Source organism: Aquarana catesbeiana, linkage group LG01 (assembly GCF_042186555.1).
Source record: "Aquarana catesbeiana isolate 2022-GZ linkage group LG01, ASM4218655v1, whole genome shotgun sequence".
NCBI classification, from domain to species: domain Eukaryota; kingdom Metazoa; phylum Chordata; class Amphibia; order Anura; family Ranidae; genus Aquarana; species Aquarana catesbeiana.
Genome location: NC_133324.1, coordinates 797,641,763 through 797,667,255, shown reverse-complemented (window position 1 = coordinate 797,667,255; position 25,493 = coordinate 797,641,763). Strand labels below are relative to the sequence as shown.

Here is a 25,493-nt window from a genome sequence, read left to right as displayed (position 1 = left end):
TTTCATAATGTCTGAAAATGTTGAAACTTGCACAGCAGAATTAGAACTTACACAGCCATTCCATTTGTGAAATAGAGATGAAGTAGGACGTTGCAGTCTAAGCATCTTACGTTTTAGACCAGATTGAGCTTAAAGTCTTACTAAACCCACAACAGTAAAATCAGTCTGTGTATGCAGTAAAGCATGCTTGTTATGCTTACTGTGGAACCTAAGGGGTTACTCCTCCACATTGTGTAAAAAAGCTATTTGATCCTGACTTTTCTGATCCTCCCCTTCTTCCACAGTCCCCAATCCATCTGAAAGAACAGGGCCTTGGAGGCACTCTGCACATGCTTATTTTGATGTGTGTTGCTAGAGAAGTTTTTTTGATCAGCACAGGACCAATCAGCACTGTCCAGACACAGGGTCAGGGGTCATGCAGCCTCATATGACAGTCAGATGAGAATGAAAACTCCTCCTACAAACTTTAACCAGACACTGATAGAAGTCACAAGACTGCTATATACTGCTGATGAGAAAAGGCATTTAGCAGTTTATATTTACTAAAATAATTGCATTTCCATGTTCTGTGTACTATGGGAGACCAGATATAGTGAATGCAGGGTCCTGGGTTTATTAAGACTTTAATTATTTTCACAATGTTTACATTTACTTATTTGCTGCTCAGTCTTTTTATTAGTGTTTTTCTTTAGTTTTTTTTTACCGCTTTCTCTTCATCTCTACTTCCAAACAAGCATCACTGCCTGCTTTCATTTTTACCAGTTCTATATAACCTATTTATTTTGATGTTTTGTGGGACAGTTACATATCTAATGTTAGTGTAATATATAAGAAAATCAAGCTATGATTGAAGAATTGAGCAAGCACTATATTAAATCATTTCAGCATATCTGAGTGAGTTATTTTCTTTTTTATATATAAATTATTTATACAGGCGATACAAAAGAATTATATCATTACACAATGAGACATATTTTCTTTTTCATATTTGTATTATTTTATGTGGGATTTATTAGTCCCCATACCAGTGGTTTGGTTTTTCAAGCAGGCTAAATATTTCATACTAACTACAGTAATAATCTTATTAGGCAGTAAACAGATCTTGCCATATTGCAAGGCAATAAATGTTAGGTAACATCCATTTTTTTTAATATTGATTTACCTGAAAATAAACAGGAAAAGTATGTATGATCATAATGCTATTTAACAATGCATTCATTGTATTGCATGCAGAGTCATTTCATGCATGTGAGTAAAGCATGGCTCTTCTGTATTGTGTCCATCTGTGTACAACTTGTAACTTCTCATCTGTGCAGCTTTGCTTGGCATAAATCCTACCCTAAATACATGTGAATGGACTTTGCTAATGAATATTCTGCCACTCTATGCTTGTCAGCTGATGCTTCTCTCCCAGGGAGGTATGCAATGAAGTCATTCCTTAGGAATGTATTGAATGTCTCTGCAGCAAGGGTAGGATCAGCATACCTATTTTGTATCGGAAGGGTCTGCAGTTATGTCACTTGCCTAAAATATAGCATTAGCTTTGGAGACATCTGTAGTATAGTATAAGGCAGATTATTTTCAAATGTAACGCTACTTTTAAATTGGGCTTGATACACAATAAATTAAAATCAATTTTCATGAATTCAGTAAAAATGTAAATTATTTGTTTTCTAGCAGACCAAGAATCTCCCCGGAATTATTCCTCAGCTTTCACTGATGTAAGCAGGAGTTCAGCAAGGAGGGGAGCGCAAGAGAAGGAGGTAACACGCTAGCTATACTTGAGATCAGCTGCAGGTGTGATGTGGAAACAACTACAGGGCTTCTGATGTTTACTGAGCTTAGAATGAAGAAAAAAATTATTAAATTGATTGTAAACCTCAGGCAAGAAATATGAACAAAGCACATCCATCTATATGGTGTACTTGTCTCTATCCAAAGCACTGAGTGTGATTTCTTCCTGCTGCTAGGAAAAGGGTCAGGAATTAGAGCTTCCCTGAAAAAGGGACTCACAGGCGGACCAAGCAGCTTAAATAGGGAAAATCTTTATTGCACAAAAAAAAAGTCAAATTTACAGAGACTGGGTCCCATCAACAACACCTGAATAAAATTAAAAATGAGACAACGTTGTCTATTAAGAACATTACATCAGATCAGGCTGCAAGCACATATAATATGCACAGATATAGAGTATACCCGCATGTGAGGCAGAGAGTGGGGGTACAGTGGGCACATAAATCCTGGTACTAAATATCTTCAGGATATGCACATACCACCAAACTGTCTGCCAGATGCCCCCTAAACTAGGGAATGGGTTATGTGTACAGTGAGGACTTGAGTACTGAATAAATTAGTCCAGGAGGTGTATGTTTGATGAACATGTACTCTTCATGGGAAAAGCACCAGTATGTAGTAGACTGTTGACACATTGGCATGAATTAGCTTAACACAGTCCTTAGTCCAGTGCTGCTGACACAGATCAAACCGTATGATCAATAGTTAATCAGTGAGAAAGTCTGAGGACACCTGGGTGAGAAGTGAGTCCAAGGACTGACCAGATTCGAGCAGTGTGAGATCTCATACCAGGATATCAGCAACTGAATCATCCGGGATGTCTAGGAATCAAGAGAGTCTCGTGTCTTTCGGTTGGGTGAGTGGTCTTATGTCCTACTGATTACTTACTAGCTGCCTGCTGCTTTCAGTATTGATCTATGGCTACTACCCAAAACTCAGACTTTCTCACTAATTAACTATTGATCATACAGTTTGATCTGTGTCAGAAGCCCCGGACTAAGGACTGTGTTAAGCTAATTCATACCAATGTATCAACAGTCTACTACATACTGGTGCTTTTCCCATGAAGAGTACATGTTCATCAAACGTACACCTCCTGGACTAATTTATTCAGTACCCAAGCCTTCACTGTACACATTATTATTATTATTATTATTGTACGGGATTTATATAGCGCCAACAGTTTACGCAGCACTTTACAACATTAGGGCAGACAGTACAAGTACAATACAATTCAATACAGGATGAATCAGAGGGCCCTGCTCGTTAGAGCTTACAATCTAGGAATAACCCATTCCCTAGTTTAGGGGGCATCTGGCAGACAGTGTGGTGGTATGCACATATCCTGAAGATATTTAGTACCAGGATTTATGTCCCCATTATATCCCCACTCTCTGCCTCACATGCGGGTATACGCTATATCTGTGCATATTATGTGTGCTTGCAACCTGATATGACGTAATGTTCTTAATAGACAGCGTTGTCTCATTTTTTATTCAGGTGTTGGTGATGGGACCCAGCCTCTGTAAATTTGACATTTTTTTTTGTGCAATAAAGATTTACCCTATTTAAACTGCTTGGTTCGCCCGTGACTCCCTTTTTCAGGAAAACTCTAATTCCTGACTCTTTTTCTTAGCATCAGACTTTGAGTCATAGAGACCGCACCTAACTGGTGAGTCAGTAAAATTAGGGACACTGCATCGACATCTGCACTGACAATCTGTGGCTCAGTGTTTACGCTTTAGTGAACGGATGGTTTCCCTTTTTTTTATTTCTTTCTGCTGCCTCGTTCCTCTATTATCTGCATTAGTGACTTCTGACATCTTTTCGTGACTCCAAGAGATAATTGTTGCTGGGGAGAAGAGCCACTGCTGTTTATGTTCCCCATGTTCTTTGAGTGTGGGGGGGGGTCGCTTCCCTCCAATCAGGGCTCAGAGCTCCCCTCACTATGCTCTGTATTGTGTGACTTTAGATTTAGATTTTCAAAGCTGAGAGATTCTGTGCAAAATGTGTTTTAGAAGACTGTAGGGAAGAGAGGGCTGGAGATAAACTAATACAACATATGTAGGAGGATTTGGTTCATTTTATGTGTATCATCTGAGGCTAGCCACTTCACTGGGTATATGTGAGGGTTTTCAGCCATTCAATTCATGTTACAAGCCAGGTGGCTGCACTGCACTTTGATCAAGTCCAGATAAAATGCAAAAACAAGGTAACTTGTTATCAAACATAAAAAAAATAGAAAAGGAATAGCAGAAAAAGATCAAATGGTCCATAGAGTCTGGCCCTTTTTTCTGAGTATAGATCTAGTATAGATCTATGTTTGTCCCATGCATGTTTTAATTAACATGACACTGTTCCTCCTTCAGGAAAATATTTTCTAAGGTACATTTTTTACTTTCCAACTATATTTTGAGGCCATATCCCCATGTTCTAGCCCTCCTGAAGTTTATTTACCCTCTTAATGTATTTAAAGGTTTCAATCACATCTGTTCTATTCCATTTTTTTCCTCGAGGCTGTACATATTAAGTTTCTGCAGTTACTCCTGATATGTTTTATCCCTCAGACTATTAAAGTGGATGTAAACCCAATGTCATACTTTCTAAACTACTGCCATAGGGGTTATCTATAAGGATATACATGCCTCCTGCATGTATCTTTACCTGTCAAATGTCTCCCCTCTGTCTGTTATGAGAGCCAAAAAACTGCATATTCTGTGGGTGGGTCTGTTGTCTGGAGCTCGGTGGGTGGAGTCGTGATGTCAGTAGACTCCCCGCCCACCTCTACACTCCCCTTGTCAATATGCATTTTCTCCTGTGTATTTCTTACACTGAACTTCTGCTATGATCTCTAACATCCAGTGAAAAGACAGGAAAGTAACCACATGACTTCAGCATGCCAAATCACGCTGAGGTGCGGAACAGCCAATCCTTGCAGAGCTGCTGAAGAAAGGAGTGGGTTTGCAGAGCTGCTGAAGAAAGGAGTGGGTGATTAAAAAATAATGCCTGTGTCTTAGGCTAGTGCACAAGATGTGTAAATCACCTACCTGTCACTCACAGCAAGGGGGAGGATTTGACAAAGTTTTTCTCAGTTTGTCAAGATTTTTCTAACTGAACAATAAAAGAGGATTGCTCAGAGATGGATTAACTCTGTGTGGCAAGACTGGGCTCAAATGATAGGAAATATTATACTCTACAGTATGATATATATATATATATATATATATATATATATATATATATATATATATATATATAAAATTTGGGTTTATATCCACTTTAATGCTTTTTGTCCATCACTGGACTCATTTTATCTTATCGATACTTTTTGTAAGGGAGGATTCCAGAACCGGAAACAATACTCTGAGGGCTGGTTCACACCAGTGCGTTTGCCCCCCCCCCCCCCCCCCCCCCCACATCAGAAATGCATGGACAGTGTTTAACATGGAATCCAGTGGCCTAGTTCACACCATTGCAGTCAACAAAAGTAGAGAATTATTTCTGTATGGAACGCATCTGGAAAGTGGCGAAAATTAGTTCTAACTTCTGGCTCTGACAAGTGGTGTTGGCCATGGAACTTTGCAGGCACCATCAAATGGAAGGTCAATCAGCCACATCCCAAGAAACCTCCAGCAACTTCTGGAGGAACCCCATGGTGGAATGCTAGTTATACTGGCTTATATAGAAGAATTTGGATCTTCTTCTTCCTGCTAGTGATACACCCCAGAATTCTATTAATTTTCTCCACTGCCAGGCTACACTTTTTGCTAATTCTGCAATCATATGAGATAAGTATTCCCCCAAAGTCTGTGGCCAACAGTACATCCACAATAATGTAGTAGGTCAGACGATTATTTTCCATGAGTGCATTATTTTGCTTTTAGAATCGTTGAACTGCACCTTCCACTGTTTTGACCAAACACCTCTATTGCACACCTTTGTGTCATCAACAAATAGACATGCCTGGACTACCAAACCTTTAGTTAAAGGTTAAGTTCACCTTTTTTTTTCTTCTAAATCCCAGCTCCCCTATGCACCAATATAGCATTCATGTACTTTTTTTGCAAAAATACCAAAGCTTTCCATAAAATCTACAGTCACAAACCCTACTGTCCTCCATCAATGATTCCAAATGTATCTATTGCTTCTGTCTTACCTCCTTACAGACTTTAGGTCATGACACAGGAAGGAGTTGACCAGCTGATCTCATTAGCACACACCCTGCATCACCACACTCCCTTTCCCAGCTGCACGTCTTTTTAAATTAAATGCAATCAATCAGAGATCACCCTTCTCACTAAATACACAATATACAATCAAATTGCATTGTGTATGGCCATCTTTATACAAGTACATAGGAAGGAGTGGACAGAAACGCTCAGCTGTCAAACCCCTATCACATCTCTGCATAACGGGAACCTTTTTTTTTTTTTTAGCGAGGTGGGGAGGCATTTTGGAGCATTTTCACTCATCACACATAGGGCAGCCCATCCACCTGAATGGGCCGCCCTACACACAGCAATCGCGCCAAAGAAGCTTCAGAACTTTTTTTTAGAGCAGAGCTTGATGCGTTTTTACTGCGATCTTTGGTGCAGCGCATTTCTGAAATGCAAGGAAACACACCGATGTGAATGGAGCCTCTTTGTTCTTGTGTTATCGCACCAATTTCACTTTCAGGCCCCATTCACATCTAGCATAGTGGGAGCGAACGTTTTGTGGTTCGTTTTTCCTGAGACATGAGGGCAGCCCGTTGATTTAAATGGGCTGTGCTATATGTGGCTTATGGGACATGTTAGCGTTTTGTGGGTTGTGTGTTTTTTACTGTGCGTTTTACAGCATGTGCCACTCGTTTTTTCACATGGCAAAATGTGTGTTTGCTTCTGTGTTTGGTGTGCTGTTACCAATTAATGGCACTGAAAGCGCAACTAGTAATTTTAGGTGTATAAACATGACCATACACTATATAATCTGATTGTACAATCTCCTTTAGATTTACCAAATTTATATAATGGGAGGAAACGCCTATCTAGCCAATCTATATCTACTCTATATCCAATCAGGCAGGCCCTTGCACTACATAACTGCATAATTGATGGCAGAGCTAAAGGAGATTGTACAATCATATAGTATATTGTATGGCCACCTTTATACACTTAAAATTACTAGTGTGACAACTCTGCAATAAATACCATCAGGACCCATTGTGATCCATGTAACAACATGGCAAACATGCTAGCCTTGCAAAATAGGCAGTTAGGAACAAGATTTATTTTTTTTTTAAATCAGACAAGGTTTTATTGAAAATAAACAGACAAAACAACAGAACAATCCAGTAAGTCGCCATAAAGCAAGTAAACAATATACATTCAGTTCTACCACATTGAGAATTTTGGTTGCACCATACCATAACTTTACCTTGATGCATCAGTTGCACAGTACATCAATCAAAATGGGGATATGAAGAATGGGTTAAACAATATAGACTTGGGGCCCATAGGACCGCTTATGTATTAAACATCATTGGATGCATTTATCCAGCTGGACATTGTAGAAGTCTCATTATAATAAGTTCTTTAGGGCTCAGTCCCGGGGTATCAAGCCAAGGGGACTTGGACCATAGCCCCTCAAATTTGCCTAACTAACCCCTATGTTGGTATATATATCTTTTAAGAAGAAGAGTGTTTCCCATATGATTTATCCATGCTTTAATGGTTGGTGGGAGTACAGATTTCCATACTATAAGAATTACTTTCCTAGCTTGAAATAAAGCCTGAGAGAAGGCTATTCTCGTCATCTCCTCTAGAATCACCTCTTCCAGGATACCTAACCGGCAGCATATTGGATCTAGAGGAACAGCCATTTGAAAAACTCATTTGAGCGTGGAGAGGACTCCGCTCCAGTATCGATGAAGCTTTGGACAATGCCAGAGGAGATAAATGAGGTCCTCAGGCACCCGTCAACATTTACCGCACAATGAATCTGAAAGCCTACCCATTTTATGGAGTTTTTTGGGGAGTGCAGGAACAAGAATTTTTATTACTATGATAAACGCAGAGAAAAAACTTTCACTATGCAGATATGGATTCTCTGGGCTAACCCGGGAGTGGAAAGCCATGTTTGACAAAGCACAGCTGCCAACATTCTCTGCTTCCCACTCAACCATACATCAGTGGAAGCAGAACATCCATCTCTGCACAGTTCTGCAGTTCTCAGTGCAGCACAGCTCTAAACTCTCTCCGTGGCTTTTTTCTGCCATGTTCTTAACAAAAAAGAAAGCACAGGGCAAAAGTATGAGTTGGCTGTGTGCCATTGCATAAACCCACATAAAGTATATTATGTAATTTGTCATCATTTAATTCATGTGAAGAAAGGCATTTGACTGCAGTTATTGATTGTGTTAGTAAATATTTGAAAAATATAGGTGTTAGACATGTGCAGAACAGAAAGATTTGTTTAATTTTGGATAGATTTGTTATGTAACTAATTTTGTTTGATTTATTTAGAAATGTGTTAGTTTTGTTTCATTTACATTCGTTTATTCACTTTCACATTTTCATAACGATTTTCAAATTCCAAATTTTTGGAACAATTTGAATTCGGAATATGAAGAATAGCTGCTTGTTAAGGAGCAGCCCGGGATGCCGGCCACCTTGTTCTTAACAACCAAATACTCATCAGCTATCAGCGGGCTTCCCCTACTCATTCACCAAAAAAGTGTAAAAAGTAAATAAATACACAGAGACAGTTTTTGACAAGTCCTTTATTATAAAAAACATAAAAAATAAAAATAAAAATTCTCTGAAGTGGATCCAACATCAACCACGATGCCCACTGCTACTGCTGACCCGAAAACCCCCCCAAGAAAACAGTTCTGCACCCGACAAAGGCTCCCGCCTTCAGTTCTTAAATAGCTAAGGGTGATGGTGATGTCGCCTGGTGGGCCCCGCTTGTCAGGAACCTTCATTAGGTGCAGAGCTTCTTCTTTTTTCTTTTTTGGGTCAGTGGTAGCAGCAGGCATTGTAATTGACGCTGGCTCAAATTCAGGGGACACCTTTTTTTGTTTTCGTTTTTTTGTTTTTTTTTTTAATAAAGGACTTGTCAAAAACTGTCTGTGTTTTTATATCTTTTTGACACTGTTTTTGGTGAATGAGTAGGAGTACAATGTACCCCATACCCATTCACATAGGGGGGCATGATCTGGGGCCCCCTTGTTAAAGGGGGGCTTCCAGATTAGGATAAGCGCCTGCCCATAGACCCCCACAACCCTGGCCCGGTGGTTGTGGGGGTCTATGGGCAGGCGCTTATCCTAATCTGGAAGCCCCCCTTTAACAAGGGAAGAGGCCCTTGTCCCCAATAACATGGGGAGAACGTGCTTTGGGAGGGGGCCAGAGCCCCCCCCTGCACCAAGGCACCTCCCATGTTGAGGGCACGTGGCCTGGTATGGTTCAAGAGGGGGGCGCTTGTTCTTGGCTGCATGCTCAGATGAGGGTTTGGTATGGATTTTGGGGGGACCCCATGCCATTTTTGTTTTATTTTTTATTGTGGCATGGTTTTTTTTATTCTGCATTTTTCGTTGCCAGCATTATTTTGTTTACATTCCTTTGTCAGTGGGGAAGCCTGCTGACAACTGATGAGTCATCGGTTGTTAAGAACACAGCGGCCAGCTTCCCCGTCCGCTCCTTAACAACCAGCTATTCACACAGAATTTGAATCTGTCGATCATTTTTCAACCGATCCAAATTGATCAGAAAATTTGGAATCATTTGAAAATTAATATGAAACGAGAATAAATAAATATAAATGAAATTCGTTACTATTTTATTCAAGAATAACCAAAAATTTGTCCAAATTTATATTCAGACCGAAACGGTGTGGAACTTTTTATACTTGTGAAGAGACCATACTAGAAAGTCTACATATATTAAGACTTGTGTAGCTTTCTATATTTGAGCAGATTCTTTTACCAAGTACACAAAACCCCATATGACAAGCATGATTGTGTGTGTGTGTATGTTTTATGACCAGTTATTAGAACATCTGCACAAATTCTCTATAAGCAGCAAATTTAAAAAAATACATCTTGCTATATTTTTAATGGAAGTTGTGGTTATTTTTTTCTATAGTATATGGGTAAATGTAAGCTCTTAGTAAACTGTACACATGGGACAGCAACTTGCAAAACATCAGCCCGTATTAACTGTTTTTTCCTTTTTGTCACCTTTTTTTGTGCAGGCTGCAAGAGCTGTGTATGACTTCAAGGCCCAGACAGCAAAGTAAGTCCTCTGCTGCTAAACCACAGCAATTGACCACCATCCACAGCATAATATATGCTTCTTACTATTAAAGTTGTCATATACTACAACTTTCTATACTGTACAGCAGGGGCCTCCAAACTTTCCAAACAAAGAGCCAGTTTACTGTCCTTCAGACTTTAGGAGGGCCAGATTGTAGCCAGTCGGGGTGGCTAAAATGTCCCAGGATCGGCATCAGTGGAAGTAAATAACGTCTCAGGTGTGGTATTCAGTTGCACAGTACCTGTGGTCATTAGGAGGAGGAATAGTGTCCCATTATTGGCGTCAGTGGCAAGAATAGTGCCCCATCATAGCTATCAGTGGGAGGAATAGTGCCCCGCTATTGGTTTCAGTGGATGGAATAGTGCCCCATTATTGATATTAGTGGGAGGAACATTGCCTCATCATTGGTGTCAGTTGGAGGAGTTTTGCATCACAGCTGGTGTCAGTGTTCGGAATAGCGACTCAAATCAGTGGGAAGAATAGTGCTCCTAGGGCCGGATAAAAGCTAGAAAAGGGACCTTGGGCTGCAGTTTGGAGAGCACTGCTCTACAGAATGATACTGTATGTTCACATGCTTAAATAAAACTGTATGTTAACATGCTCAAACAAAACCTGCAACAAATGTTCCAAATATTTTTTTAAAGGATAACTAAAAGGTAATCTATGGTCACAGCACACTATTTCATTTTATAACATCCCCATTGTAACAGCAATACAAGCAACAGTTATTTTGACAATCCAATATAAGCTTTCAAGTTGTGAGTTCTGCTTGTTTATCTCTTTCCACAACTTCCTGGATTCCCTGCATGCTTTGAAGCTTCTTCTCTGCCGTTTACTCAGATTTCTTAAGGACTACATATGCCATGGTATCCTGTTGCCTGCAAGCACGGATTCCTGTACTCACTCCTGAAACTCCTCCTCTAAGCACCTCAGTAGTTAAGAAGGCAGGCTCTGTACATTCTGTGACACAACAGTGCCTATTCACAAAACATAATGAATATGTTTGACAAAATTCAAGGAAGTAAACGTGTGGGATTCTTCACAAAGTACGCTTACACACTTCATGATCATTCAGATTCATAGCAGTAGTCTACAAATAACTGAAATACAATGTCGAAAATGAATATATTATTTAAATTTTGACCATAGAGACGATTTAAATGGACCAGTCTTTAGATGTGGTGGCTGACTCTGAATTACTTTTAATTTTTCAGGCTAAGAACTTTTTTAGCAGGTACAGAAAATATCTTTTGAACTTTCCAGAAATGAACTGTCTTTGTGACTTCATGTGAGATGAAATGGAAGCAAAAGCAATGTTATCCTTGTATTAACTACTAATCCCATCATTTCCCATGTAATGGCAATGAACAAGGCAGACATGTTTGAATTCCAGCCTGTGTGATAGACACAGTGAAGGAGTGAGCATAACCATTTAGGGACAGGTGGTGTGCTATTTGCAGGATTACCAGGTGAAAATAAAGGAGAAAATTGTGAAAAAAGAAAACAAATGCAATCATTACACCTAAAAATGAGTAAGCTGCAATATAGTATATTTTTGTTTTTGGGGTTTTACATTTCCTTTAAGAAAATATGGTTTCATTACTTTGAGTTACTGACAAAGAACAAAAAGAGTCATAGCTACAGATCTGCATGCTTTTTCTAAAGCCTAGTACATCTGGGCGAATGCTGGGCAACATTGCCAGGTTCAGTAAAAACCAGCCGACATTTGACCCGTTTGTATGGCACCTGTTTGTATTGTTTGTATGGCCGCTCACCCAGCTTCTGTTGGACAAGCATTCTGGAAAACCAGCAGCCGATCAGCTCCCGATTAGCGTTTTCAGCTCTGGCGGGGGCATGACAGAACGCAATAGCTCAGCGGGGGAGATCGCTGTACTAACATTGGATACTTAGAACAGCAGGCTCTGGCCTGAGCTGTCAGTTTTTAAAAACTGATAGTGTGTAACTAGGCTTAAGAGCTAAGTTCACCTATGTTCGCCTTTTTTTTTTTCTAAATTCCAGCTCCCCTATGTACCAATATAGCATTATATTATTATATGTACCAATAACAATATAGCATAAAGTTATTGCTACCCAAAAATTACATCACAGTAATGCACAAATATTGTGCCACAGAGTGAGTATTAAAGGTGTTTGCCTTGATACCCTTCCCTTGCATTCCAGTATGTGAACGTGAACATAGAGAAAAGTACAACTCCATACATATGACACCAAAGCCAGGTTTTATCACCTGCAACACAATAATTTACTAAATAAACAATGTCCAAGTAATCTGTTGTAGTTTTACTGCAGGGTGTTAAGCAGAGATTGTGATCATTACAAAAGGTACTGTATGTGAAGACAATGTGATAGAATTCTCTGCTTTTCAGGGAGCTGTCTTTTAAGAAAGGAGACACTGTGTACATCCTCAGGAAAATAGACAAGAATTGGTATGAAGGGGAGCATCACGGGCGAGTGGGAATACTTCCAATTTCCTATGTTGAGGTTAGTAGATCTTTCATTGTATTTTAGCCATTGTGTCAAATAAGGTGTGTAAAATGATGTGAATGTTCAGTATGTAAAACACTGTGTAAATGTATATTATATAAATACCTGTAATAAAATAATATACATTTGTTAGTAACTATTTTAAAGTGTTTGTTAACCCAAAACTATAAATCACTGGCAGCCCTTCTGTTATAGGCAGGCATAGCACACTGCTTAAGTCTTTTATAAAAACGAGGCATGTAAATACCTTTTTAGATCTTCAGGACGGTCACGTGACTCGCGGGCACTGTACAGCTCCGATACATGGCTACTGCAGGAGGGGCCGAGATCTCCCTCTGATCTCAGCCGGGGAGGTCACATGGCCGCTCAGCCCCTTCTGCAGTAGCCCTGGAGACTGGCCGAGAGTCACATGACCAACCTGAAGATCGCTTATAAAAGGTATTTACATGCCTCGTTTTTATTTAAGACTTATACAGTGTGCTATGCCTGCCTACAATAGAGGGGCTGCCAGTGACCATTTATAATTTTGTATTTCTAATAATAGCGGCCGGGGGGGGGGGGGGAGACAGAGACACAGACATGGAGCTGACAGGCACGGAGAGAGGGGGTGAGGGGGACAGAGGAGAGCTGCGGATGACTAAGGAACGTATGCTGACCACGGTGGTCAGGGCTTAGCAGCCCTGATTATCTTGGTCAGCGCAGAGAGGGGGACACAGGAAGTGGCAGGATCAGCCAGGTTTTTTACAGTTTAGAGGGGCAAATTACACAGCACAAGCACTGTGCGGTTTAATCTGCTTAGGGAACAGGATCTCTATTTTTGTTTTTTTTAAGTTAACAAACACTTTAACAATTAAAATGCTCAGCTTTTCAGCATCTAAAATCACCATGTCTCATATAAGTATCCTGAAAGTGTGCAACCAATTAAGTTCTCATTTAAAATATAAGGTTAAATACATTCTGTGAAGTATATGATTGGTTTCTATGATCTATAAACATGCCCTTTTCTGATATATTTTCTAAACATGCAACACAGAGCATTCTAGAAATTTTAATCACTGAGCAAGGCTGAGACGTATGCTGCCTGGATGTCTACATTGATTTTACAATTGTAATCCATTTATCGTCATTTTAAAACACATACATCTACAGAGAGGTACACGCTAGGCACGGCACTTTCCTTGTCTGAATTGCTAGGGAATATTTGAGCTTTGAAAGTCATTTTTCTAAAATACTCTAGTGACTTATTTTTCATTATTTATTTATTATTAAAAGAAAATAACTCCAGCCGAGAAAGCACAACCAGTGAGACCTCCGCCACCAGCACAAGTACGAGAGATTGGAGAAGCGATTGCCAAATATAATTTCACTGCTGACACAAATGTGGAGCTAACACTCAAAAAGGTAATACTGTGGTGGTAAGCAAACAAACTTACTGTAAATACTGTAGTGGTGACTCCCAATGGTGGACAGATACTAGCTAACCAGTTAGATTTTGGGGATCCCACATGTGGCACCCAGCATCTCCGATGGGTTTGATTCGATTTTTTTTTTTAAAGAATACATTTTTATTGAAAAATGTGGCACACAGGCAATGAAAATGCAACAGAATACAGCACTGTCAACAGTGCAAAAATGACAATGGTTATTATGAGCAAAGAATAGCTAACAGCACAAAGAAGGATTCTTAGAGAACTGTATGGACTTCTGCTGGCTGCAGGTTCAAGCTACTGCTTGGTCGGACATATTACTGGGGGCTAACTAAAAAGAAGAAGAAAGCTGAGCCCAAAGCCAGGGCAAGCTCAGCGAGTGCTGCATGGAGCATTGGATTCCTCAGAAAATGAGTAGCGCAGGAATCCGACAGAATGATGCAATAGGTGTCACTTTTCTAACATAAAATTGGGGGGAAGAGAAAAGCAGAGAAGGAAGGAGGGAAAGAAAAAGTAAATAGAGGAGAACAGAAAGATAAGATGGTGTCCAACAGGGGCTGGGGGGTCAGTCCATGGCAAACCCAAAAGGCTATAATAATCAATTCATGTAGGTTGTAGGAAACTCAATCCAAGGAAACCACAGGTTCCTGAACAAAGTTTTCATTGGCTGTGGCCAGTAGCTTCTACGTTTGCATTATATGCTTTAGGTTAGTGACCCATTCTCTGGCAGTAGGAGTCATAGAGAACTTCCAATGTCTAAAAATCAAAGCATGACCCACCATAATTAAGAATCTGAACAGACTCTTTTTAATGTGTATGATGGAGCCAGGAATCATAGAGAGTAGGGCTACTTCTGGTGTCGCCGACCATGTCCTTCCCGTAATAAGGTGGTTTAATTTTAGGACAGGACCACCACACATGAAGATGTGTACCACCTGACTTACCACATCTTCAACATTGCTCAGGTAAAGACAGTATAATCCTGTGCAGTGAGGTCGGACAATGATACCATCGGGTCAGGATTTTGAAGTTCTTTTGCTGTGACTGGGAAGCCAGCATTAGTTTGAAAGTGAGAAGAAAGCCTTTGTTCCAATCCTTTTGGGAGGGAGTATGTCCCAGCCCCGGCTTCCAGTATCGGATGTAAAATGGGTCATTGGAATATGCATGCGACAAAAAGATGCCATAGAGTTGTGGATACAGCATAAAGACATTCTGTGTCGGTGAGGCATAGCTCCTCAAATGGGGTCAGGTCCCTGTGAACACAGTCCTTGTCAAGCAAGTTATAAAATGTGGAAGTTGAAAGTAAGGCAGCCACTAGCCTCGGTGAAGGGCGCAATGTCTCGCAATGGTTTAAACCCAGTTGGATCAAACGGCTGTTGGATCTGTAATGGAAAAGGTTCTGGTCATCAAGGGAAACTTCAGTGTTCAATCCAGGCAGGTACCCTGGGTTTCCCAGGAATCAGGGTCATGGGGCCAGGATAAGAGGAAACTGCGTAGGTCTTGAGTGTCCTATACCAAATGGAAAGAAGCGAGGAAAGTAAGAAAGGCAGTGTAGGCGGTAGTGGGCGATCTGTGGGCTGGATCCAGGGGAGAAATGTCAATGGTACCTGAGAAATGTCTATTTCAAGACAAACTCACTGTTTAGAGAAACTGCAATGGAACCAATCTAAGACCCAACACAACACCGCTGCAGAGTGATAGAAGCTGAGGTGGGTGAGTCCGGCACCTCCATCAATTCTGCGTTTTACCAGAATATCATAGCGAAGGCAAGCCAAGGATCTTGGCCAGAGAAATTTGAGAAGTACCGAACGCACGGATCAAAAGAACAGGAATCTGAATTGTTTTTAAAAACATATAAGAATCTAGGAAGGATTTCCATCTTAAAGAGGGACATCCACCCCATCCAAGAATGTTTCAGGGATGACCAAGTTTAAAATGTTGTTGTAAGGCGGTCAGTATAGGAAGGTAATTCAGTTCATATAGTTTGTGAAGCTGTTAAAGGATCTGTATGTCCAGGTATTCGATGGAGTGCTGTGCCCATTGACACAAATTTTTTGGCCAGGAAGTCTAGGGTGCCTGGGTGCAGCGAAACATCCAGGCATTGAGATTTCGAGGAATTTATATTAAAAAGTTAAGGGAGCCACAGTGGTCAAATTCATGTAACATGGAGGGGAAGGTGATGCGTGGGTTAGTAACAGGCAGCAGGAGATCGTATGTTAAAAGACTCACCTTTTAATACCTGCCTGTGACTTCCACTCTTTGTATGAAGGTGTTGACCCTCAAGGCATTAGCCAGGTGCTCCATTGCTATAATATACAGCAGGTGAAATAATTATTGATCATTTCACCGTTTTTTCTAGGTAAATATATTTCTAAAGGTGCTATTGACATGACATTTTCACCACATGTCTGCAACAACCCATGTAACCCATGTAATCCATACATACAAAGAACTCAATACAAATACATTCAGAAATTAAGTTATGTGTAATAAAATGGAATGACACCTGGAAAAAGTATTGAATACACTAACTGAAATCTATTTAATACTTCGTACAAAATCCTATGTTGGTAATGACAGCTTCAAGATGACACCTGTATGGAGAAACTAGTCGCTTGCATTGCTCAGGTGTGACTTCCACACAAACTGTCCTCAAATCTTGAAGCTTCCATGGGCCTCTTCTGTGAACTCAGATCTTTAGTTCTTTCCATAGATTTTCTTTTGGGTTCAAGTCAGTTGATTGGCTGAACCATTCTAGCAGCTTTATTTTCTTTCCTTGAAACCAATTGAGAGTTTCCTTGGCTTTGTGTTTGGGATCATTGTCTTGCTGAAATGTCCACCCTCATTTCATCTTCATCATTCTGGTAGATGGCAGCAGATTTTTATCAAGAATGTCTTGGTATATTTTTCCATTCATCCTTCCTTCAATGACCTGAAGTTCACCAGCACCGTATGCTGAAAACAGCCCCACACCATGATGTTTCCACCTCCAAACTTCACTGTTGGTATGGTGGTATGGTTGGTATTTTTGGGGTGATTTGCAGTGCCATTTGACCTCCAAACATGGTGTGTATTATGGCATCCAAAGAGTTTGATTTTGGTCTCATCTGACCAGACTATATTCTCTCAGCATTTCACAGGCTTGTCTAAATGTTGTGCAGCAAACTTTTTAAACGAGCTTCAATATGCTTTTTCTTCAGCAATGGAGTCTTGCGTGGTGAGCATGCATACAGGCCATGGTGGTTGAGTGCATTACTCATTGTTGTCTTTGAAACAATTGTACCTGCTAATTCCAGGTCTTTCTGAAGTTCTCCACAAGTGGTCCTTGGCTCTTGGACAGCTCTTCTGATAATTCTTTTCAACCCCCTTGTCAGAAATCTTGCAAGGAGCACCTGGTTGTGGCTGGTTTATGGTGCAATTATGTTCTTTCCACTTCCGGATTATGGCCCAAACAATGCTCACTGGAATATTCAGAAGTTTAGAAATCCTTCTGTAACTAATGGCATCAGTATGTTTTGCAGCAATAAGGTTGCAAAGGTCTTGTGAGAGCTCTTTGCTTTTACCCATCATGAGATGTTTCTTGTGTGACACCTTGGTAATGAGACACCTTTTATAGGCCATCAGTTGAGACTGAACCAGCTGATCTTTATTTGCACTGACAATGGGCAGGATTGCTATTTAATTACTGATAGATTTCAGCTGGTGTCTTGGCTTTCCATGCCTTTTTGCACCTCTTTCTTCACGTGTTCAATATTTTTTCCATGTGTCATTCCATTTAATTACACATAACTTAATTTCTGAACTTGTTTGTTTTGGTTTCTTTGTATGTATAGATTGCATGGGTTGTTACCGACATAGGGGTGAAAATGTCATGTCAATAGCAATTTTAGAAATATATTTACCTAGAAAAATTATGACGTGTTCAATACTTATTTTACCCGCTGTATATCATGGTGAAAGGAAACAGCCCTGGTGCATACTATCAGAAATATGGACTGGAGCTGAGAGCAGGCCATTCGCCCTAATGCAAGCCGTCGGGCATGTATAAAGTGCCATTGTTTTTTGTATGAATTCCAAAGGTAGGCCTATTTGCTCCAATGCTGTCTTCAGAAATCAAACACTTTCTTGGTGTCCAGTGAAAGAAGGCATAAGGGAAACTTGCGAGTTTGACAATAGGATATGAGACAGGATTTTAATGGTGTTATCCTGAGCTTCTCATGCGGATACAAAACCCAATTGGTTCCCAATCAGTTAGGGAGAGAATGATAGATTATAATCTATCTGCTATTAGATTGGTATAAATTTTGAGGTCAACGTTGATAAGAGAGATTGGACGCTAACTGGAGCATTGGGTCAGATCTTTCTGGTCTTTAGGTATGAGGGTGATGCAGGCTTCCAGATACTGGCTAGGGAAGAAACACATGAGTTAAATTTGATATTATTTTAGATTCCTTTTAACATTAAATGAGATAAATGAATCACTAGATAACGAAAGCAATGGCAAGTGTTGTAGCAGTAATAAGCAGTAATGTGGGCACTGCAGCTGTGTAGCAGGTTGTGACCATATGTGGACATTACCTAGAGCAACTACAACTACATACAAATGCAGCCCCTTTAGGAATGGACACTCCTCCAGAATGACAGCCATCGATCAAGGCATTTTGATATTTGAATAACTCCTCCCAGGAGTTGGCCCACTGCTTGTATCAGTGCTGAGGGCTTTTAAGAGGAGTACTGAGGCAGAGATGGCAAAATATAAGCAGATTAAACTTCAGCTTTAAAGTGGAATTCTATGCTGTAAGGTAAAAAACCTCCTGCCTGCAGGTTCCCCCGCAGCCCCCCCCCAATACATACCTGTGCCCAATCTCGATCCAGCAATGTGTACGAGAGTCGAGGCTATCTCGGCTCTCTTGCTCCTCATTGGTTCAGATACAGCAATAGGAGCCATTACCTATGGGGCACTCGGCAGGGAGGTGGAGCCCAGAGTGTTGGCAGGGGATCCCAGAAGAGGATCAGGGCTGCCCTGTGCAAAACCATTGCACAAAGCAGGGAGGTATAACTTGTTTGTTGCTTTAATTTAAAAAAGTCAAGCTTTACAATCACATTAAGCACCATTGATATTCACTGTTTGGTTTAACCCGTAGGCATTATACTTTTGGTTTCTGCTGGTTGTGTGTTCATGAGAAAAATATTAAACTATTTCTTCCACTACAGATGAAAACTAATTTGTTCTCACTTTTCAGGGTGACAAAGTAATGATTCTGAAAAAGGTGGACCAGAACTGGTATGAGGGTAAAATTCCAGGCACAAATAGGCAGGGCATTTTCCCTGTCTCTTATGTTGAGATAATCAAAAAGAGTTCCTCTAAAAGCCCTGGTGAATCACCTGATCGGTATTCCACTGACAGGTTACACAACTCAGCCACAAGCACGGTAAGAATTTTTCTTCTTTTCAAACAAATATGAGTAAGGCCGTAAACACAAAGATGTTAATTAAAAGCAGAAATAAGGTTTGTATTGTCCAGAATAATGAATCAGAGTGTTGCTTATATTTACTAGAAAAATTACATATTGTAACTGGTTGTTATAAGCAACATCTTGACATCCCTTCTGCTCTGTTTTTTATGCTTTAACTGCAGAGAGGTGTTAAATGTGTGTACAAATGTTTGCTATAGGTGTTTGTCACCGGATAATGCTGTCACGACAGTAACTTGAAAATCTTCTAGTGATGTTTTTGGTGAATCATAGTTTGGTTTGGGAAAGTAGATAGGACAGATATAGCAGAGAATGTCAGCACAGTTACACACATAGGAAGAAGTCTGTATTGAAATGTAGATGGGGCTGTTTATCTTTGTAGAGTAAAAAATGATGTGTGAAACACAGATTTAAATTAATTATATTTGGCCCAGGAAAGGAATAAACAATAACATTGTATGATGATATGTAGATCATTAGTGCCCTGGATTTTTTTCCAAATGTAAGTATAATGATTGACCTTTTCTCTTCTTGTGCTCTTGGTCTTCTTAAAGTGGTAGTAAAGTCCCCCTGGACACTACTACCTGCAGGTAAACTTATAATAAAACTTACCCATAGGTACATGGAATATCTCCTAACCTTGCACCGTTTAGGAGCGATTCAGTGTCCCTGCAGCTCGTGGCCGGCATACCTGTGCCGTTCCTTCAGAGGCCTGTGCCTTAAACAGTGACTACTACAATGTGTTAGCGCAGGAGTGGAGTCATCGCGGCTCGGCCACTCAAAGGACAGCAGCTTGTGGACCTGGATGGAAGACCGGGTGAAGATGGAAGCTCTGTCAGCAGTGACAACATGGCGCTGGAGGGCTTGATTTCAGAGTAAGTCTTTCATAATGTGCTAGTATGCATTGCATACTAACACATGATTTTACCTTGCAGGGAGAATATTTTTTTTTTCAACTTTACTTCTGCTTTAAGACCCCTTCAAGCTAAAAGCACAAGCAAGGAAAGTTTAATGATTGTCTCTACAGAATATATTTGTTTTAGTTGAATGGCATAAAAAGCCTATCAAAGCAAGCAGTAGCAATCAGCTGAGTAAATCCAGCACCACTAATTGGCTGAGGACATATGTTGTGAACTATAAATTTGCATAGGCATAATCATCTGATCAAGTTGATTGCTTATGGTCTTCCATTTATGGTAAGCTTTACATTAAAATCAGTATCTAGTTTAGTAGCAAAGTTTTATATGATCTAACAAAAGTTCTGGGTAAAGTATTCTTTTTTTTTTTAATCAACCGCGTGTCCCTTTTTACATGACAATTTTTTTTGCTGCACACACAGTTACCATTAGCTTAGTAAGCCGTAAACTCAGTAGTTTAGCGTGTAAAAACATATGGTGTCTTGTGTAGTACTCACCTGTTAAGACCAAAAAAACTCTGATGCTATTTAGTTTAGCTAGGATATCAGAATTCTAAAAATTTAGGCTGTGCGCAGTCATCCTTCTAGGTCATAGTATGTTAGAATGTTAATAGTTACAAGTGAAACTCCACCTGCACAATGAAGTCTGCTACACAATTTGTCTTATGTTCTACAGTGAAGTTCCTCCACTCTGCTCTGCAGTGCCTACTAAGGATGAGCTCCAGGAAGTCGGCACTGGGGAGCGCTAATCATGGGCAGTGAGACATTTCCCGATCTCTGCAGCCGCACATTGGGACAATGTCTCACTGCCTGTGATTAGCGCAGAGCAATGCCGACTTCCTGGCGGGCTCTGCACGTGGGGGTGTGCAAACACACCAGAGCTCATCCTTAGTGCCTACCAACAGGGCTTTTGTTCCAGGCATACACAAAGAAGTTTTGTCTGTACAAACAGCTCTAAAGCTCACATGTCAACGTATTTATCTGTGGCCATGAACGTAAAGAGGGATACAAGACTTGGACTGCTGGGACACACAAAGAACTAGAGCCCAAGAACAGTTTGTTGCAATCACTGCAGGGAAGCTAACTATAATTGTAAATTATACATTTTATGCCTATATTTATTTATGTGGTATCATAGATATTCCATGGCTATATGTATTTATAATGTGGTACTATAGATATTCCATGGCTATTTTTATTTATTATGTGTGGTAATATAGATATTCCATTACAAATATTTCTTTTTAGTTTTTTGGCATTGGTAGAACTGATATCATACAATTCATTAGCTCTTATGCCGCGTACACACGAGCGGACTTTCCGGCAGACTTGGTCCGGCGGACCGGACTCCGTCGGACAGTTTGATCGTGTGTGGGCTCCAGCGGACTTTTTTCCCCAAAAGTCCGACGGACCTAGAAATAAAACATGTTTCAAATCTTTCCGACGGACTCGAGTCCGGTCGAAAAATCCGCTCGTCTGTATGCTAGTCCGACTGACTAAAACCGACGCTAGGGCAGCTATAGGCTACTGGCTATAAACTTCCTTATTTTAGTCCGGTTGTACGTCATCACGTATGAATCCGTCTGACTTTGGTGTGATCGTGTGTGTCCAAGTCCGTTCGTTTGAAAGTCCAGGGGACATACACTGCGAAGTCCGTCGGAAAGACTGTCGGACCTAGTCCGTTGAAAAGTCCGCTCGTGTGTACGCGGCATTAGACACCCAAAACCTTGACAAATTTAAATATATTTAAACCCTGGAACAAAAAATTATTATATTGCAGCTTACCAGTCCATATATATGGTGGCTGCATTGGTTTTCTCTTTTTTCATGTAAATTTTCCGCAAGTACAAAAAAATACCTGTTGATCTCGATAGAAATCCTGCATCCATGTAACTTCCTGTGTACTATACTAAAATTTTAAACAATGTTATCAACTTTTTAGGTTTTTCATGCTTATATAAAATAGTTGAGAAAAGTGTGAGGTGCTTATAATTAGGGAAGTAGCTTAGATTGGCAATCTTGATCCTTTAGGCTAGGTTCACACTGCTGTGATCTGGTTATGTAATGCAACTTGGATGTGGTTTGCATATTCCAGTGTTTCTCAACATTTTTTCAGTCAAGGCAACCTTTAAAATTCTGAACAATGGCAAAAAATAATATTTTCATACATCACAGAAACATTCACACATGTAGGACATTCAACATTAGAGGTGATCAAAATCAAACACACCAGGTGCGTCCTGGACATGAAGTCCGGACGTGTCTGGTCCCAGCTCCGCTATCACCGCAGCTCTTACAGCAGCACACCGGAGGTTAAAAGCCCTAAAACAGCTCATGACATGTCCCAGAGGTGGCGGAACACAAACCAGTACCCGGGCACCGATAACACTCCACAGGGGCAGCTAGAAACCTATTTCCCCTGGGACCCGCGGCAAAGCGCAGCCCACTCCTGGATCGGTGAGTGACTCTGCACCCCCGGCCTCCCCTGGGTCCACGACCTCACGAGATCAAGGGTCAGACATAGCAGATCTCATGAACGATGGAGACATTAAAAGGCATATCTGGTCTCTCCCTACTAGAGAAGACCTGGAGAAGTTTACCACATGGGCACTTAGACACCTTCCTGCCCAGACCAATTTTCAGCTTTCAGTGCTGTCGCAGTTTGAATGACAATTGCGCGGTCATGCTACACTGTACCCAAACTAAATTTTTATCATTTTGTTCCCACAAATAGAGCTTTCTTTTGGTGGTATTTGATCACCTCTGCGGTTTTTATTTTTTGCTAAACAAATAAAAAAAGACCGAAAATTTTGAAAAAAATAAAAGTTTTACTTTTGTTTCTGTTAAAAAAAAATTGTAAATAAATAAGTTTTCTCTTTCACTGATGGGCACTGATAAGGCGGCACTGATACGGCGGCACCGATGAGGTGGCACCAATGAGCGGGCACTGACGATGGGCACTGATATGCGGCACTGATGGGCACTGGTAGGCGGCATTGATGGGTGGCACTGATATGCAGCACTGATGGGCATTGATAGGCGGCACTGATGGGCACTTATGGGTGGCACTGGTTGGCACTGATGGGCACTGATAGGCGACACTGAGCACTGAAAGGCGGAACTGCTTGGCACTGATACGGTGGCACTGATAGGCGGCACTGCTGGGCACTGATGGGCACTGATACGTGGCACTGCTGGGCACTGATACGTGGCAATGATGGGCACTGATATGAGGCACTGATGGGCATCCCTAGTGGCACTGGCAGTGGTAGGCATTGTGAGTGGGCACTGATTGGCAGCTGCTAGGGCACAGATTGGCAGCTGCCTGGGCACATAGTGGCATTTCCCTGGGGGTCTAGGGGCATACCTGGTGGTCCAGTGTGGATGGCTTCCCTGGTGGTCCTGGGCGGCTTCCCTGGTGGTCCTGGGTGGGATCTGAGGGGGGGCTGTGCTGATAAACAATCAGCACAGACCCCCCCTGTCAGGAGAGCAGCCGATCGGCTCTCCTCTACTCGCGTCTGTCAGACGCGAGTGAGGAAAAGCCGATCACCGGCTCTTTCTATTAACATCGTGATCAGCCGTGATTGGACACGGCTGATCAAGTGGTAAAGAGTCTCCGTCAGAGATTCCCCCGGGGACGCGCAGCGGCTCGATATTCCTGATCACGTCATATGATGTCCGGTCAGGAATATCAAACCACTTTGCCGCCGTCATTTGGTAATAGGGCGGGCGGCAAGTGGTTAAAGAGGACATTGCACAGATTTAGGAGGATACCACACACCTGGGGACAAGAGTAGAAGCACTGGATCAGAGGCTAGATGAAGTTATCCCCACACTGTCTGCTTTGCAGATGAGATGTGTTGCTCAGGATCAGAAAATGGAAACATTATTATCCAAGCTTGATGATTTTGAGAATCGTAGCAAGCGTGCAAACATTCACATTCGTGACCTGCCAGAAGCTACTGCTCCAAAAGACATCATCCCCTCACTGGTGGGGATATTCAGAGAATTCCTAGAGCTCCCATACACTGTTCCCATTGAGATTGGTCGGGCCCATCGGGCTCTGAGACCTCCTTCGCAGGATGTGGACAATCCCAGGGATATCATATGCAAACTACAGAAATACACTCTTAAGATACGTATTATGCAGAAGATGCGTAAAAAGACATTTTTTTATTTTGATGGTGTTCATCTCTTCTTTTATCAAGATATTTCTAGGCGCACTCTTACGCAGTGCAGAGCCCTGAAGCCAGTGCTGGCAGCCCTACCAGAAGCAGGCCTGCCTTACCGATGGGGTTTCCTATTTTACCTGCCGGCGACCAAAGATGGCCAACCAGTTATGCTACGCACCAAAGATGAACTTCCATTCCAGTCGTCTCTTGGGATGGACCCTGTGGACTTCCCAGACTGGCGAGGAGCTCCGGGGGTAGCAGGCTTCCTGGCTCTCCAGCTTCCTCAGCCTTGGCCGTCTACATCTGCAGCGTTGTTGTGTAGGCAAAGTCACCAACACCAAGCTTCTGATGCATCGCCTGGTCCTTCCACTTTGAGAGACTAATGAGCCTACCCGGTTTCTAACCCATCCTTTTCTCCCTGGTTGTGTTGGGTCTTATCAGTAACTCACCTCATGGGAAGGAGAACCCGGCTCATGATGCAAAATCTCTGACTAGGGTCTTGGCCCAGTTCTTAGTCATGGACTGGCTAGCTGTGACAGACAGATGTGTGACTGCCCGAGTCATGGGCAGCCCTTCCCTGAGTCCCTAAACCCTAGATCCTACACCTGTAGTTCTGGTCCTGGCAGGACTAACTTCTGTTCCTAGACCCCTCCTCTATACCCCCCTCTGGGCACCTGGTACAACGTATACCGCTAGACGAGGTGTGTGCGGAGCGGACCCCCTCCCCCTTTTTAATGTTGGCCCACGTTCCCCTGGTAGGTCACCCCTATACGGGTTTAGATCCCTGTTGGGATGATAGGTCTGAGCATGAAGATCCCCCTGTGGCTGGGGGGGCTCCCCAGGCTCAACCTGCAGATATCACAAATGACTGTTTGGTTTTACATGACAGTCTGTCTTGTTTATGTTTTCAA

General features: G+C 41.5%; 1 protein-coding gene across 24 annotated transcripts in view; it reads left to right on the top strand.

The window, feature by feature from the left end:
* SORBS2 (sorbin and SH3 domain containing 2) overlaps positions 1 to 25,493 on the top strand; it is a 497,996-nt gene that overhangs the window by 412,523 nt on the left and 59,980 nt on the right. For 19 of the 24 annotated variants that reach the window (XM_073607478.1, XM_073607469.1, XM_073607523.1 and 16 more), the window contains 5 exons: positions 1,678 to 1,763; positions 10,027 to 10,067; positions 12,476 to 12,590; positions 13,866 to 13,994; positions 19,264 to 19,452. In XM_073607478.1, the coding sequence (XP_073463579.1) occupies positions 1,678 to 1,763; positions 10,027 to 10,067; positions 12,476 to 12,590; positions 13,866 to 13,994; positions 19,264 to 19,452 (560 nt within the window). The remainder of the gene's footprint in view (positions 1 to 1,677; positions 1,764 to 10,026; positions 10,068 to 12,475; positions 12,591 to 13,865; positions 13,995 to 19,263; positions 19,453 to 25,493) is intronic. The other 5 variants (XM_073607495.1, XM_073607593.1, XM_073607601.1 and 2 more) reach the window with 1 other exon arrangement.